Source organism: Chenopodium quinoa, unplaced genomic scaffold (genome assembly GCF_001683475.1).
Source record: "Chenopodium quinoa cultivar QQ74 unplaced genomic scaffold, ASM168347v1, whole genome shotgun sequence".
Taxonomy (NCBI): Eukaryota; Viridiplantae; Streptophyta; class Magnoliopsida; order Caryophyllales; family Amaranthaceae; genus Chenopodium; species Chenopodium quinoa.
Genome location: NW_018743199.1, coordinates 4,133,948 through 4,149,819, shown reverse-complemented (window position 1 = coordinate 4,149,819; position 15,872 = coordinate 4,133,948). Strand labels below are relative to the sequence as shown.

General features: G+C 36.4%; 2 protein-coding genes across 3 annotated transcripts; one reads left to right on the top strand and one right to left on the bottom strand.

The window, feature by feature from the left end:
- Positions 1 to 3: 3 nt before the first annotated feature.
- LOC110733599 (SPX domain-containing protein 1-like) lies at positions 4 to 6,265 on the bottom strand. The gene is made up of 3 exons (XM_021913664.1): positions 5,512 to 6,265; positions 1,407 to 1,533; positions 4 to 745 (listed from the first exon to the last, which is right to left on the bottom strand). The coding sequence occupies exons 1-3, from the start codon at positions 5,800 to 5,802 to the stop codon at positions 300 to 302; spliced, it is 864 nt and encodes a 287-aa protein (XP_021769356.1). The 5' UTR covers positions 5,803 to 6,265; the 3' UTR covers positions 4 to 299.
- A 261-nt stretch (positions 6,266 to 6,526) lies between these two features.
- Positions 6,527 to 15,599, top strand: LOC110733596 (RNA-dependent RNA polymerase 6-like). 2 transcript variants are annotated; one of them, XR_002513655.1, is made up of 4 exons: positions 6,527 to 6,790; positions 8,516 to 11,271; positions 11,831 to 12,775; positions 13,963 to 15,599. XR_002513655.1 is itself a non-coding variant. In XM_021913662.1 (3 exons), exons 2-3 carry the CDS (start codon positions 8,542 to 8,544, stop codon positions 12,722 to 12,724), a joined length of 3,624 nt encoding a protein of 1,207 aa, XP_021769354.1. In that variant the 5' UTR covers positions 6,527 to 6,790; positions 8,516 to 8,541; the 3' UTR covers positions 12,725 to 13,105. The 2 variants fall into 2 exon arrangements, 1 of the variants encoding a protein (XP_021769354.1); XM_021913662.1 differs by lacking the exon at positions 13,963 to 15,599 and having other exon boundaries at positions 11,831 to 13,105.
- The last annotated feature ends 273 nt before the right edge of the window (positions 15,600 to 15,872 follow it).

The window sequence follows — 15,872 nt, the reverse complement described above, 5'->3', positions numbered from 1 at the left end:
ATATAATGATAAAAAGACTGCACAATTACCATCTAACTTTAGATCCTTTTTGTACATCACCAACAAATTAACATTAGTTGTTACTCATTAGTCCTGCCCGAACTAACAGTGAAATGACCCGTACAAGCTGAAAGATCATCCTTCATTCTATCCACGAAGAAAGGTGCTTATACAGTGATCTTACTTACAGCAATGACAGTTTTGAACCAAATCAGAACTACAAAAAACACACAGAAATTGGAAAAAGGCCTTGTAAATCGGACAGCATGTCAGCCTAAAAGGGATTTTTCTTGCTCACTCTACTTGGCAGCTTGCTCTACAAAAGGGATTTTCTTCCAAGTTTCTTCCTCCAAAGTGCTACTATCTAACGGGGGCAACGAAAATGCATTCACAGTGGAGCTTCCACCTCGGATTTCTTTCAAAACTCGTAAGGCTGAGAGAGTAAGCTTCATGTACATATTCTCCATATGCTCAATTTCTGATATCTCTTTATCGGCAGTAAGCAGCCTTTCTTTCTTTGTGCTGCCAGAATTTGACTCAGAAGCTTCACCTGTATTGGCTACTTGGGATGCTTCATGTGCTTCATTTTGTGAGAAAAGGCGATCGAGAGTGGCTTCACATTCTTTTACAAGCTTGGATATGGTGTCGTTTGTGTAGAATGGCTCTTGCAAAACCTTTTGGATGAACGGCAAGCGTATTAGATTACCACTACGCTTGTCATATTTTTTAAGTATCTTCACCAGACCTGCAAAGACATCAGGGATAAGCACATCAGAAGTGTTTCAACTGCGAGACAACATAGACAAGATGAATATCCAAAGACTTCTTAGCAATTAATCAACACAAACATGCCTTTACTGCACTTCGTTACTAGCTCCATCCATCCCAAATCAAGCCTCTCAAAAGTAAGCATGAAAGAGATGAGGGGAAGGGGTAAAAGTTCAGAGGTTACTGTTCAAAGACAGCAAATGAACCATGACAAATTGTTTTGCAACGAAAATACCATTTTGAAAGTAATTAGAAAGGAACCAAAAAAGGCTTACGTGGGCTATTGGCTTAACCACCAATCCAAGTCATCAATCAAAAAACAAATGACCATATCCATGGAACAACATTTCCACATGTTTAAATTAATCACTTTCTCTTTCACATACTCTGTACTATAACTCAACTTCTAGCACATGAAATGTCATGAGACTTGAAACTTATCAGTATTTTATCCATGGCATCAAGTAAGCTAAGAAAAAGACACTTTCAAACTGAAAAAAAAAAAAAAAAAAAAAAACATGGAATACAACATTCATGAGCAAAGAGATTTTTATATCAAACAGTCAAAGAGTTAAGTGCACTGCATAGTAGTGAATAAAAGTACGGAGTATTAAAATACCAAAGGATAGAGGCAACACCTGTATAATTAAGTGCACTGTAATTTTCCAACAGAACCATTTCTCCATGAAAATCTACAACTTCCCTACCAACTCTCATCAACTCCTCGTTTGAGTGTCTGGCCTCTGCTAACCTGTCTTGCAGCTCCTGCATGAGAAATAGAGATTAGAACTTAATGGATGAAAGGTGGACTATTTACACACTAAAGGATCAAGACCATGCAGATATATCTTCTAATTTCAAGCAATCAGTCATAATCAAGGCAAAGAGCCAATTTTCTCAACTTATACAAAGCAGATGGATTTACAGTTGAAAGTTGAAACACAAGAACGCTGATAAAAAGAATGAGCAACAGAAACAACAAAGGTTAGCGTACCTCAAGAATTTTTTTAAATTACAGCTAATTATAAAATTGATAAGTAGTCTATAATGGCACTAGAAGCTATTAATTAGCATTCAAAGCCTTAATCCAGGACCTCTTTAAAATAACTTGTAAATAAACGAATAATTAACAAAACGAAAAAGAAATAGAAAAAAGATTGGAATTTCCTTTGAATGGGGCGTTTTTCAAACAATTAGATTGCCATGCAATGCAGTCCCCTCATTTTGATTTCCAACCAGTGAGTACCAAGCATTAGTACCAAACCAGTAAACAACAGAAGCAAATTCTAACCAGCAACTATCATGATGGGATGCCAACTCTCTGAATTATTAAGTATCAATTATCTCTCAAATGCTATCATTTGCAAAAACATAAAGACGGATAAAGGGTAATGTTCTTCCTTAAAGAACTAAAAAAAACGGAGAACTTCAGCTTATTTCATTATTTCATATACTAGCATAATTTCAGCCTATCAATGAGCATATGGCAATATTGATCTGAGAAACAGTTAGAGCTTAACTCTTAATACACAACTAACAAGCATGCAGAAAACCCAACGTGGAATTTCTCCCTTTTTTATTGGGGGAGGGGGTGGGGAGGAGATTAGGTGCATCCATGCACCACCAAGAAAATAACTTGGTGCAATATGAAGGTAACCCCAGATGAAAGTTTAATTACTTGTTGTCTCATTGAAGTGGCAAAAGAGTTGACCATATTGTAACATTTTGAAAAGGAAAACTGTTGAACGATCCAGATTGACAAAATCTAATCCAATGGCCAGAATTGAATTATATGGTATGGGAAAGCTATATCCTAACTCCTTTGCACTAAAAACTTTCAGAAGTAATCCAAAGTTAGAACATCTGATTTTGACAGCATTTATATAAAATCAACAAAATCCCAATTTATAACCAATGATCTCATTTATAAGCCAGAGTTTAAAAATGATGCTGCCATACCCAAGTGACGGGTGTCTCTGTAGTTAAGTTTGAACCCTGTGATTAGTAAAAGCAAGATTCTTCTTCTTCCCCATGTTGTTTCAAAACTAAGGAGGTAGGGATGAACACCTAAAAAGGTAATTTTCGCCTAACTCTACCCAGAATAGAAAGAAGGGGGGAAAAAATGGAAGTCACATGAACAAAGCAAGTACTGCATAGAATTTGGAGAAAGAAAAAACAAGATGGAGAGAAGAGGAGTTCTAGTCTAAATAGGGTAAAACAAGAAATAATATGTAAGAGACAATAATAGCACCGCTCATTAAACTTGCAGCCATCACCTTCAATACAACACACTTGCAAAAACCTTCTTTTTTGTTATTATGAACAATTGAGCATAAGTAAAATAGTACAGGTAACCAGCATAGAGTATGGCTTGTCTGAATGATGAATATGCACTGACTAAAGATTTGAGTCCTTCCCATATAAAACTTCATCCAATTTTGCATGATAATTGGTCAAAAGAGATCATCATCTTGTGCATCGACCACATCATTTCTTTTCAGTTTCTCAAAAATTCCTTATGAGAGAGAGACAATGGTTTTCTACATAAGTTGGGCGACAATATCTAGGATACACTAAATGAATTATCTGAGGCATAGTAACTTAACTGGTGACTAAGGAGGAAAAGAGCTCAGGAAGATAGATACAAGATCCATTTTTAGGTAAAATCATGTCACCATTGTAACAAGTCATTTGGGTGAGAATCAATAATCTAAGGGCATTTCTTAATATGTTCAATATTTGACAAAGTTCTCCGTGGTGGCAGTGGGAAAACCTTTGGACGAGGACAGGACTAACAAGTATACCTTGTAGAAAAGAGAGAAAAAAAAAAAAAAAGAAGCAATAAGTCTTCAGGTGCCAGGTCAACAGATGCCTTTCATGATTATTATAAGTATTCTAAGGAACAATAAAACAAAAGTCACAAGCAGGCCAGGTACCATATCAAATCATTAACAATTCTATAAATTAAGGAAAAAATGAAGCATGGAGACATGAGGTTTTTTAATGAAGGGAGACGGATCCTAGCAGGTTCCGTATTTTATTTACAGGGGACTTTTCTAATTGGGGGGGGGGGGTTTCTTGAATCAAGGGTAACACATAACACACCTAGATATGGTTAGATAAGTCATTATTGAAAGATTAGTTTCCGTCATATATTGGGGAAACATGGTATAAACATGAATACCATGTTCCAAAAGGCTGCCTTCGTGACATCCTCGAAGGTGCAAAGAAGTAAAAGGCATTTACATGATACATCAAAAGCTAGAAAAAGAGGCCTGAGTTGGTACCATTCATGTAGAACAGCCAAACAGGGGAAAATTTTATAAATTTATGGCAAATTACCAAACAATAAAACATGGGTTTATTATTTCATCGCAATTGCAAACACTATCAAGCATAAACAATACAACTAGCTACCAAGCACTGCAATATTTCATCGCAATTGCATACACTATCATGGCATGAACTTGAACTTGAACTTTCTCCCAAAATATAGATAAATTTTAACCTTAGTCTTTCAAACAACACAACATGGGTTTATTATACTTGGCTAAAGTTCTCTTCGACGTCTACTACAAACACAAACGATTAATTCGTTTAAATTTAGTAAAAGGAAAGATAAACACTGAGAAGATCAAGTCACTCATATAAAAAGATCATACATTATTAGTTACTAGTCAGCAACTTAGCTTCATGGGTTCCCCAAATCACATAACCTTACAAGTTACGAGGATGGTCACCCTTTCCACAAAGACCAAAGACTTGCATTTTTTATTTTGGTTTATGAAAAAGAATACTTTATCCGGGAATAAAGAACACTCTCCACTCTTTTTCCAGATGTCATTTATGCTCTGAATGTCAACTCAACCATACTTGCCAAGCCTTAATAATATAAATTTCATCCCACTTGTATTAAGCATCTCAACAAGTTGCCAACATCACCACACTCACTAACATCCCTTAGATGCTTAAGCATTTGTGGGTCCTCACAATGCAGCGACCGATCACGGTGTCATCAGTCGCCATCACTCCGACTCTCTAGCTTTCCAGTAAACTAATGGTTACTAACTTACTACAACACATAAATACTCTCAAATACTAGCTTTCCAGTATTATTTTTTCAGGATTATTTGTCAAGTGTCTAAACTATTTCAACTCTTCAAGACAGCAACCCGACACAGCTGACCACAGTACCGCTGAATAACATTTATAAATATCTTGATTAAGGTAATCAATTATTGAGACAACAAATTAATTAAACAATTAAGCCTATTCCTTTTTAGGCAAGAAGATAAAATCAAAGATGTATATTTTAGTTCCCACAATTATCTATTCATATAATTTAAATAATAAAAATAATAATAATTAATATTAATCATAATAAACAATTTCATTAGCACTACTATCACATCTACATGCAGCTGCTACTGCTTCATCATCTAACACCTCAAAAATCAAGCAAATTTCACCAAATTGAATCAAAATCATACATAATTATAGCCTAAAATCTCTCATAATTCACTAATTCCATCCCAAATCAAACAATAAATAAAAAACCCACCAAAAAAAAAGGAAAATTGACACTAATAATCCGAACCCCAGCCCCTTAAGTTGGGACCCGTTACGAGTTAATCGAAAGTCGAGACCTTTTTAAGTAAATCGGCGATAGTTGGGACGTGTAATGTCAATAATTCCAAATAACAAATAATTAAATAAACAGAAGACACAAAAATCGAAGAATACCTTCCAACGAATAACATACTCCTCTTCCTGCTCAACAACGAAGGAATTAAACTTATCAATTTCAGCTTCTAGAAGGTGGATGAAGTTGTTAACCTCCTTGGGAATGGCATCGCTTTCTCCCTCTTCGACGCTAAGTTTAGGACGCTTACTGGGTTTAGAAGCGTCGTGATCGCCATTAATGGGGTAAATAAGCTTCAATTGTTTCTTGAGATCTTTGTATGACAGGAATTTGTCGCGCCAATCGGGTAAGGTTTGAAGGATTAAAGAGCTTAAGATTTTCCAGAATTTCATAATCGAATGAAGAAATTGGAGGAGAGAGAAAGAAGAAGATGATGAAGATGGAATATTTGGGTGGAAAGGGAGATGTCAGAATTTCAGATGGAGTTTCAGAAAGGATGGTGGAGAGAATATATCAAGACCATGGTGGTGGTGGTTCATAAGATAGATGTTTTTATATGCCTTTTATTTTTCTTTTCTTTTTATAATCACGGATTAATTTAATTTAATTTAATTTAATTTTTAAGATGTGACAAGAAAAAAGCACGACATGACGGGATTTTGCAACGAACATTGATAATTACTCATGCTTAAGATAAGTCTCCATTGCACAAAGATTGTGTGAGATTTTTTTTATTATTCCGCAATATATGTAGAAGTGTTTGTATGCAATAGTTTATGGAATTAACTCTTTATTTTTTTTTTTGAAGACATTATGGAATTAATTCTTTATTTTGTCATGTTAAGCATGAGAAATTCAATTTCTATTATAGTTTCAATATGAATTTTTTTTTTTTTGAAGGAAGGTTCCATATGAAAATAAAATAACTGCCCCTTTTTGAAAAAAAATGGTTTTAAGGAGTACAAATATATTCATCATACACCATTAAAAATTTAAATTGTAATAGTTGATTAGACGATCATTCATTCTAGGCGTTAATCAATCAAGTTCCACGTCTAAGCCCTTTACACGATCATCTTAAATTAGACGTTAATCAACTAAGTTAGTCGACATATCGGGTTCTTATCGGAGGTTGGGGCGGAAACCAGTGATACATTGACACACACATTGACTTGGACATTAAATGAGTCTTTTTCTAATTCTCTCTCACTCAGACAGACACTTCCATGCGAAGGAAATGACTAAGACCAAAGTACAGTGAAACATTCTCAAATTCACAACAAAGTTTCGCCCTTTTTCTTCGATTTTCCTTCTTCATTTTCTCTCCTCAATGAAACCCTATTTCTCAAGCATTGTACTTTGATCAACTCTAATTACCAGGTGAATTTGTCTTTCAATTTACAAATTACAATCCTTACCTTTTTTTTATTTCTTTCTTTTGTTGGTATTTTCTTGCTTTTGAATGCTTCCAATAGTCCAATTACACTTCTTTTTTAGACGATTAGAATTTTATTTTGTGGGTATGTTATTTTTTGATGACCTTTATGTTGTTGAATGTCCAGAATTTATGAATTTCAAACATAAATATGTGAATTAGGTGAAAATTTGATCATGCTTTTTTTTTTTTTAATAAGTTTTTTTGGTGTAATTATGTTTCTTTCTGAGTTTTCAATTGATTAATTTCCAATTTTGTGTTTGATGTGAGCAGGGATATTAAATATACTGTAATTGTTTTCAGTTCTTGATATTTGTTCTTGACATTGGCAAAAAAAAAAAAAAAAAAAAAAAAAAAAAAAAAAAAAAAAAAAAAAGAAAAGAAAAAGGGTAATTATGTGGGTTTTAGATATATGTATCCCAACATTAGTATTGGGTCTTATGCTTTGATTGTTGAATTGGGGTATTCTTGATTTGATTAGTGTATTAAGCATAACTTGTTGCTTTTTTTGTTGTTGTTGCATAATTAGTTAATTATTCATGAACATGTTGCTAAATTGAGTCATCCGTATATATGTGTGCCTTCTATGAGGGGCTTTGTAACCGATAACATACATTGGGTGAATACGAAATTACGAAGTCTTCCTTATATGAGATAATTACTATGTTTCCTGCTTACTGATGTTATGCCTCTTGGATACTATCCTCTGCTTGGTTATTGACTCAAATCAAATTACAGGGTCGCAAATGTTTTGTGATGCCATTAGTCACATTCAGTTAAATATTTACCAATTAGCATTTTCAAGTGGAGTTATTATATATGCTTTGAGATAGTTGTCTATCAAGTATTTTATTTATTGAATTCATTCGGTTAATTGATGTAGTCCTTGTTTTCAAATGTAGAAGACCAGTGAATATTGATATGATATGTTGTTAGTATTAAAGTGAGTATTGCTGTTTCTCTCAAAAAAAAAAAAAAAAAAGTGAGTATTGCTATTCAGCATCTTGTACTAGCCGCCCTTTATATGTTAACTTGAGCAACAAGATGTCATTGGATGGAAAAACATTTTTACTCGTTTATTGCTGTTCAGCATCTTGTACTAGCCGTCCTTTAGAAGTGTTTCTTCTGGCTAAGATTTTGATAAAGCTTGCATGTATTACTTCTTTTGTGCTTGGTGAGTAACTGCATATAACATATAAAACACTTTATTACACTTGACCAACATCTCAACTCCTTCCAAACTGAGACAGGCCATCTTGTGGCGCGTGCATAATGTTGGCTATGGGTTCTGGTGGAATATGCTATCTTTTGCTAAATTTGTGAAAGCATCATGCAAATAGGCTCTTGAACATGATTTATGTGAAAAGCTTTTAATCAATAATATAATTATTGAGGTTTAAAATACTCTGTAGTTGCTATTGTAGAAATGTTATGCCCTAGGCTTGAATGTAGTACCTGCAGTTATGGTACTATTTATGCTGATAAGATTTGTGGGTGAAGCCGTGAAGTCCATGCCAAGGTGACGCTTTTGGAGTTTTGGTGTGTGTAGATGCAAATATCGTGTGCTTTTTAATTAATTAACTTTCCTGTTTGGTGTATGTATATATCATTCTATCTTATTATTATAAAAATGGATATACATTGATTTGGTTTCTTTTGAGTTACTGCAGGGGAAAAAGTCTGTTATTCGAGCAAAATGGGATCAGAAAATACTGAAAAAGGTTCAGTGGTTACTCAGCTCAGTTTTGGTGGGTTTGATAATGACATAACTGCCAAAATGTTTGCGGATTACATCGAGAATGAAATGGGGGTACAAGTTTGGAGGTGCAGATTGAAGAAATCTTGGACTCCTCCAGAGTCATATCCAGACTTCCAAATTCAAAGTATTGAAGATTTGGTTAACACTGATGATTATGAGAAGGTGGAGCCCCATGCTTTTGTTCATTTCGCTTCCCCTGAATCAGTACGCTATATTTTGGATGTTGCGGGGGGAAATGGTCTTATTTTGTACGGGAAAGTGCTCAAAGTTACATTAGGTCCTATGAATCCCTTTCGTATTAATCAGATGAGGAGAACGACTACTCCATTTAAGCTGACAGATGTTCGTGTTGATATTGGGACTCTTGTTAGTCGAGATGAGATGATTGTTGGCTGGAAAGGACCTTCTGCTGGGGTAGATTTCCTTGTCGATCCTTTTGATGCAACCTGCAGGCTCAACTTCACAAAAAAGACAGTTTTCGCATTCAAAGACGAAAGAAAGAATGCTGTTATTAATTGTGATTTCAAAGTTGAATTTTTGGCCAGGGAGATTAATGAGATTAAACGATATACAGATCGTTCAGGACTGATTATCTATTTTCAGCTTTCTTCAACTCCCTTGCTCTTCTACCGTACTGCTGATGATGATATCTTTGAGTCTGTTCCATTTAGCTTGTTGGATGATGATGATTCTTGGATAAGGACTACAGATTTTACGCCCAGTGGGGTTTTTGGTAGGTGTAATTCATACCGGATTTCAGTTCCACCCCGTAATGGTCGGAAGTTAGAGAGAGCTATAAATTATCTTATTGAGCGACGGGTCCCAGTTGAGCATCCAAGACTGCCACTTAGGGTCAGGGATGAACCTAGTTTTGGTGTGCAGATATCCGATCCCTTTTTCTGTGTCCAGCATGAAGAAGGTGTACCATTTAATGTAACCTTTATGCTGAATGCTACTGTGCATAAAGGAATCATAAATCAGCACCAGTTAACAGGGAAATTATTCGATTTGCTTAGAACTCAATCAGCAGAGGTCAACTTGGCTGCTTTAAGGCATATCTGTTCTTACAAGCGTCCTGTATTTGATGCTTGTAGAAGACTGAAACTAGTATATGATTGGTTGCTTAAAAATCCCGGGCTGTTGAGGGACTCTACAAAATTGACTGACATTGTAGAAGTTAGGAGGCTGATCATAACCCCGACTAAGGCCTATTGTCTTCCACCTGATGTAGAACTTTCCAATCGAGTTCTTAGGCATTACAAAGATGTATCTGATCGCTTTTTAAGAGTAACCTTCATGGATGAAGGAATGAGAATGTTGAATGCCAATGTCCTTTCCTATTATGCTCCACCTATTGTGAAGATGATTACATCGAATACATATCCTCAAAGGACATCAATTTTCAAGAGGGTGAACATATTGTTAAAAAACGGATTTTACCTGTGTGGGAGGATGTATACCTTCTTAGCATTTTCTTCAAACCAGTTGAGGGATCGATCTGCTTGGTTCTTTGCTGAAGACAAGAGGGACAAGAGGCTGACAGTGAATAGCATAAGGAACTGGATGGGAAAGTTCACCAACAGGAATGTTGCCAAATGTGCTGCAAGAATGGGACAATGTTTCTCTTCCACCTATGCGACTGTTGAAATTTCATCAGATCAAGTTGACTCAGAGCTTCCAGATATCGAAAGGAATGGCTATGTTTTCTCTGATGGAATTGGGATCATATCACCAGATCTTGCTATGGAGGTTGCAGAAAAACTGCAACTTAAAGACAACCCACCCTGTGCATATCAGATCCGGTTTGGAGGTTGCAAAGGTGTGGTGGCATGCTGGCCGCCAAAGGATGACAAGATCAAAATTTATCTTCGTCCAAGTATGAATAAGTTTCAATCGAGGCACACAGTTGTTGAAGTCTGTTCATGGACAAGATTCCAACCAGGGTTTCTGAATCGACAAATAGTGACCTTGCTTTCAGCACTTGAGGTTCCTGATGAAGTGTTTTGGAGAATGCAGGAAACAATGATTGCGAAACTCAATCAGATGCTAGTGAATACTGATGTGGCTTTTGATGTTCTAACAGCTTCATGTGCCGAGCAAGGTAATACAGCAGCCATAATGTTAAGTGCTGGTTTTAAGCCACAAACGGAGCCTCATCTACGGGGCATGTTGTCTTGCATTAGGGCAGCACAGCTTGGGGACCTCAGAGAAAAGGCCAGAATATTTGTTCAGTTGGGTAGATGGCTGATGGGCTGTCTAGATGAAGTTGGTGTACTTGAACAAGGTCAATGCTTTGTACAGGTGTCAAACCCTTCGCTGGAAAACTGCTTCTCTAAACATGGTTCAAGGTTTTCAGAAGTGAAAAGGAATTTACAGATTGTTAAGGGCTTGGTCATTGTTGCCAAGAATCCTTGTCTTCATCCAGGAGATATAAGGATTCTTGAGGCTGTAGATTGCCCAGATTTGCATCATCTTTTTGACTGTCTTGTCTTTCCTCAAAAGGGGGAGAGACCACATACAAATGAAGCGTCAGGCAGCGATTTGGATGGGGATCTATACTTTGTTTCTTGGGATGAGAATCTTATCCCACCTAGTAAGCGAAGCTGGATACCTATGGAGTATACACCTGCTGTGGTTAGGGAACTGCCTCGTCCAGTGAACCATCTGGTAATTATCTGCTCTTTTGTCTACTGCTTCATCTTTTGGTATGATTAGAAGATGTCAGCATGAATAACCCAAAAAAAATTGTAAGAATTTCGTGATTAGTAGCTGTTTTCTGTAACATAAAAGTGTTATGTGTCTCCTTGTTATTGCTAAATAAAGCAAGATGCCATTATTTATCCTTAAAAAACTATTCTTGGTAGAAGCACTAAATCCTGCTGATGGAACTGGTTTGGGTTGGATTTGGTACTTGCTCCTTTTTTCTATTAAGTCCCACCTTCCTTCTTAGGCTCACTGAATTCTTGTTTCCAGGAAATAATTATCGAATACATCTAAAAAATTTAAAGCATTATCAATGACATTGTTAGTACTTATGTTGAAGCATGCAGCAGCACAGTATAATGAAGTCCTTGAGTTTAGTGGTGCTTGGCGGATAACAAATATGATCATTGCTCATCTTTATGACATTTACTGGTTCGGATTATAGCCTGGATAACTTGTTCTGCGTACTTATATTTGGTTTCTCTTTTTTTTTTTTTTTTTTTTTTTTTTTTTTTTTCTGCAGGACATAATAGAATTCTTCACAAGGAACATGGTTAATGAGAACTTAGGAACAATTTGCAATGCCCATGTAGTTCATGCTGACCTTACTCCATATGGAGCATTAGATGAAAAGTGTCTCACATTAGCAGAACTCGCTGCATTGGCTGTGGATTTTCCGAAGACAGGCAAGGTGGTAACCATGCCTAACGAACTGAAACCTAAAATGTACCCCGATTTCATGGGAAAACCAGAGACACAATCATACAAGTCTGACAAGATCCTCGGAAGATTGTACAGAATAATTTTAGATGCTTATGACGAAGACAGTTATCTATCTCCTGAATTAAACGTCAGTCCTAAGGATATTACTTATGACACAGATCTGGAGGTTCCAGGTTCAGACGATTTCACAAACGAGGCATGGGGTCTCAAGTGCTCGTATGTAGGACAGCTTTGTGGCCTGCTAGAACAGTATAAAGTCAGCAATGAAGAGGAGATTGTAACTGGACATGTATGGTCCATGCCCAGATCCAGCAGTAAGAAGCAAGGAGAGCTCAAGGAAAAGCTCAAGCATGCTTACAGTTGTCTAAAGAGAGAGTTTAGGCAACATTTTGATAAACTTGGGGCTGATTTTGAGCACCTAGATGATGAGGAGAAGAACTCAATTTATGAGAAGAAGGCTTCAGCGTGGTATCAGGTGACTTATCATTCTGAATGGGTGAAAAAGTCAATGGAGGTGCTAGGCCCTGATGATGAAGAACAGGTGAATGTTATTCTGAGTTTTGCCTGGGTCCCCGCTGATTACCTTGCTCGTATCAAGGTGAGGAATGGAAGAGAAAAGGGAATTATGGTTGCGACGGAGAAGCCAATCAATTCTTTGGCGAATTACCTTGCAAAGTGCATGCAGATGTCCTGAATTCTCATTTCTGTTGATGTACATTGGCTGCACGGCCACTCTGCCATTAGTGTAAGTTTCTTATTGATGTTCTCTGCAATTCTTGATGTTTTTGCAGCTTGTCCTGTTGATGTACTCTATGCTGTAGCTTCCATGTTCGATCTTTTGGTACTGTTTAGGGTCTTTTTAAGATAGATTTGTCTGTGTGCTCTTTGTTAATGGTAATTATAACCTATGTAGCTCAGAAGTTTGGTGATTGGATATATAACTAAATGTTCAGGCTATTTCTCCTATAATAGAATATGTACTGCAGGAAATCATATTATATTGGGAAGTGATCCAGTATCGGATTGGACTATCTGTTACACCTTATTAGATGCATTTATAAATTGTTTGAATGGCTATTCTTTCTCTTTCATAGATTGTTATGCTCTAGTGTATAAGCAAAACAATTACAGCATACATTAGTAGTTAGTTACCTTTCAAATAGGGGCTGTAATACTACACTTAGTAAAATCGTTGCAAATAATGAAATGGCTGGGTACTTGACACTGAAACTGATTCCTGCACTATCCTGGTGTGGTTCAGTGGTTCCCATTTACAGGAATTGGCTACAACCACACCACCACCACCACCACTCAACTATTTATAGTGGTCTGAAGTTCTTTAATTATGCCTGATATTCAAAAGAGATAAGGCAGATGGACATCTATTGAAATGTCTTTGTAAGAATTGTAACTAATCTTAAATATTTTACTGACACATTGAAGACACTGCCTTTGAAGTTTGAATCTACCTGGTGCACATTTTGCACTCCTTTACCATTGATTTTACATTTTTTTTTACTTGACATAGTTTCCAAGCGCTGTTCATTACTCTGTTGGACTTAACATTGCGTCTCTATATATTACTCCGTTGGACTTAACATCGCGTCTCTATATCTATATTTATACTCTAAACTCTATACTTATCTTTTTTTTTTTTTTGAGGAAAATCTCTATACTTATCTATTAAAAATAAAACTTTCAAGCTTTTTAATAATGATAATAATTTATTTTTTTAAAAAAAAAAAAAAACAAAACAAAATCAAAGGCTGATAATAGAGAATTTCAAAAGGATAAATTACTTTATATAAATCCACAATTGCATATCTTTACCATATACTCGTAATTAAATTGACAGAATTTTCCTTTCAAAAAAAAAAAAAATTGACAGAATTCGATCTCTTCCCTAATTTTTTATTTTCTGTTGTGGAAAAGCCTAGATTATGATTATGGATGCCCCGATTATGAAGAGAAACGAGTCATTAGCAAGATCAATTGAAGATTTAGGTGATGAATTATTGAGTGAGATATTTACCAGGCTTCCCTGCCATGAAAGTGTGATCAATTGCAAGTTAGTATCCAAACGTTGGTTGTTTATACTCCGTAACCCTAAATTTGTGGTTGAATTCCTGAATCACGCAAAAAAGGGGCATTTACCGTGGGCCTTTCTGTGTACTATGAAGATGAGGAGGACGAGTAATGAAGATGAAGATGAAGATGAAATCCCAAATCATAAGGTATTCAATTCTCCCAACTTTACCCTAAATTTCCTGCCATTTCCGTTTAAAGTTGCTAACACATTCAAGGATTTAATATTGTGCTCGAATACAAGTCCTGGGATAAGTAATTTGCATTATTATTATATCATCTGTAATCCTGTAACCAAACAATGGCTCGCTCTTCCTCCCACTCCTACTCTGAGCGCCCCAATTGATCAACGGGGGTCGTCTTCTTGGGCGTGTTTGACATGTCAAGACCCCTATTATAATGTCAATATAGATCGACTTGATTACAGGTTTCGAGTTGTGGCAATCCATCTTACCCCCGTAGGGCGCCACTTGGTTAACCATCCCTCTAAAGTTTTCAATATTATGGTCTTTTGCTCCGAGAGTTTTGAATGGAAAACGATTAATGTGTCGGTGGCGATAAGGCCGTCATCAATAAAATGGTGTCCGGGTACCTTTTGTTGGGGTGCTTTGTAATGGGATGGTTTGTGTTCGCCATCATCCTTATTTCGGAATGTTTAACCCATTCGATGTTACCCCTCGTACTCTGAATGAGTCTACTCTTACATCCAGGATGCTACGAACATATTATGATGCTCAAGGAAGAGTCTATGAATGTGGAGGAACCAAATTGGTTGTAATCGCCGACACTTGTTTTTCCTCTAAACCTGGACCGCCTCCATTGACATTCACAATCAGGAGTGCCGAGTTAGATCTTAAGGATATCAATTCAGTGCCGATATTTTGGCATCACAATTTCAGAGGTCTGTGCACTAGTGCATCAATGCCACTGCCCACTTTTTTGCGTCACATTATTGGTATACACCCGACTAACAAGTACTTGCTTTATGTATTTACTACTCGTGATGAGCTGGTTTTGTGTGATATGCGCTCTAAATCCTTGAAGGTTTTGGGTACATTACATCCAGATCGTATCAAGTCCACTGCCAGGTTTCAGCTCCAATCCTGGCCTACGCCACTTCCACTTCCGCCCATTCAATGATCAATGTTTCAAGCGTACTGATGCACAACACTTCTAGTTTGATTAATGTTTGATATATCTATATATGTCTATTTACACAAATAAGCATTAGAGGCTTGGTTTCATATATCTTTTACTCATACACTACGGATATTGCCCGTGCACTATAAGATAGGTTTTTTTTTTTTTTCTTTCTAAATCACATAAAGCATAATGATGGCATTGCTATTCTTGATTGTGATGTTACAATTTCAGTTTGTTTCTCCTTGAGTTTAGTTCAATTAATCTTGCATATGTTTGGGCGCAAATGTTGTTATATGCTTCTCCTCTATCCTAGCTTTGTTTTGGCTACAGGATGATTGACCACTGACTGACTTTATAAATGCATGCATCTTAAATCTTAATGTTGGTGAAAAGTAAGGTTAGCAGATACAAATTAATAACTGAACCACCAGAATGTGAAACACTGAAACCTGTCCACTGGCACTGCAATCATATTAAACACTCGATACTCCTGAATCCTGATATGGTCACCTGATAATGCTGAGCTCGGGGAGTCTTTATGTTTGGGTCGTGCTAGATGCCATGATATGTTGAGCTTCTTGTTGGGGTTTCCTTGCTTAGGTGCTCATCAATGT

Coding starts and splice junctions, on each gene's coding strand:
- LOC110733599 (XM_021913664.1), bottom strand. CDS start 5,802: ATGAAATTCTGGAAAATCTTAAGCTCTTTAATCCTTCAAACCTTACCC. Junction 1,534..5,511: donor AGTATGTTATTCGTTGGAAG/GTATTCTTCGAT, acceptor TTTCTCATGCAG/GAGCTGCAAGACAGGTTAGC. Junction 746..1,406: donor CAGTGCACTTAATTATACAG/GTGTTGCCTCTA, acceptor ATGTCTTTGCAG/GTCTGGTGAAGATACTTAAA.
- LOC110733596 (XM_021913662.1), top strand. CDS start 8,542: ATGGGATCAGAAAATACTGAAAAAGGTTCAGTGGTTACTCAGCTCAGT. Junction 11,272..11,830: donor CTCGTCCAGTGAACCATCTG/GTAATTATCTGC, acceptor TTTTTTCTGCAG/GACATAATAGAATTCTTCAC.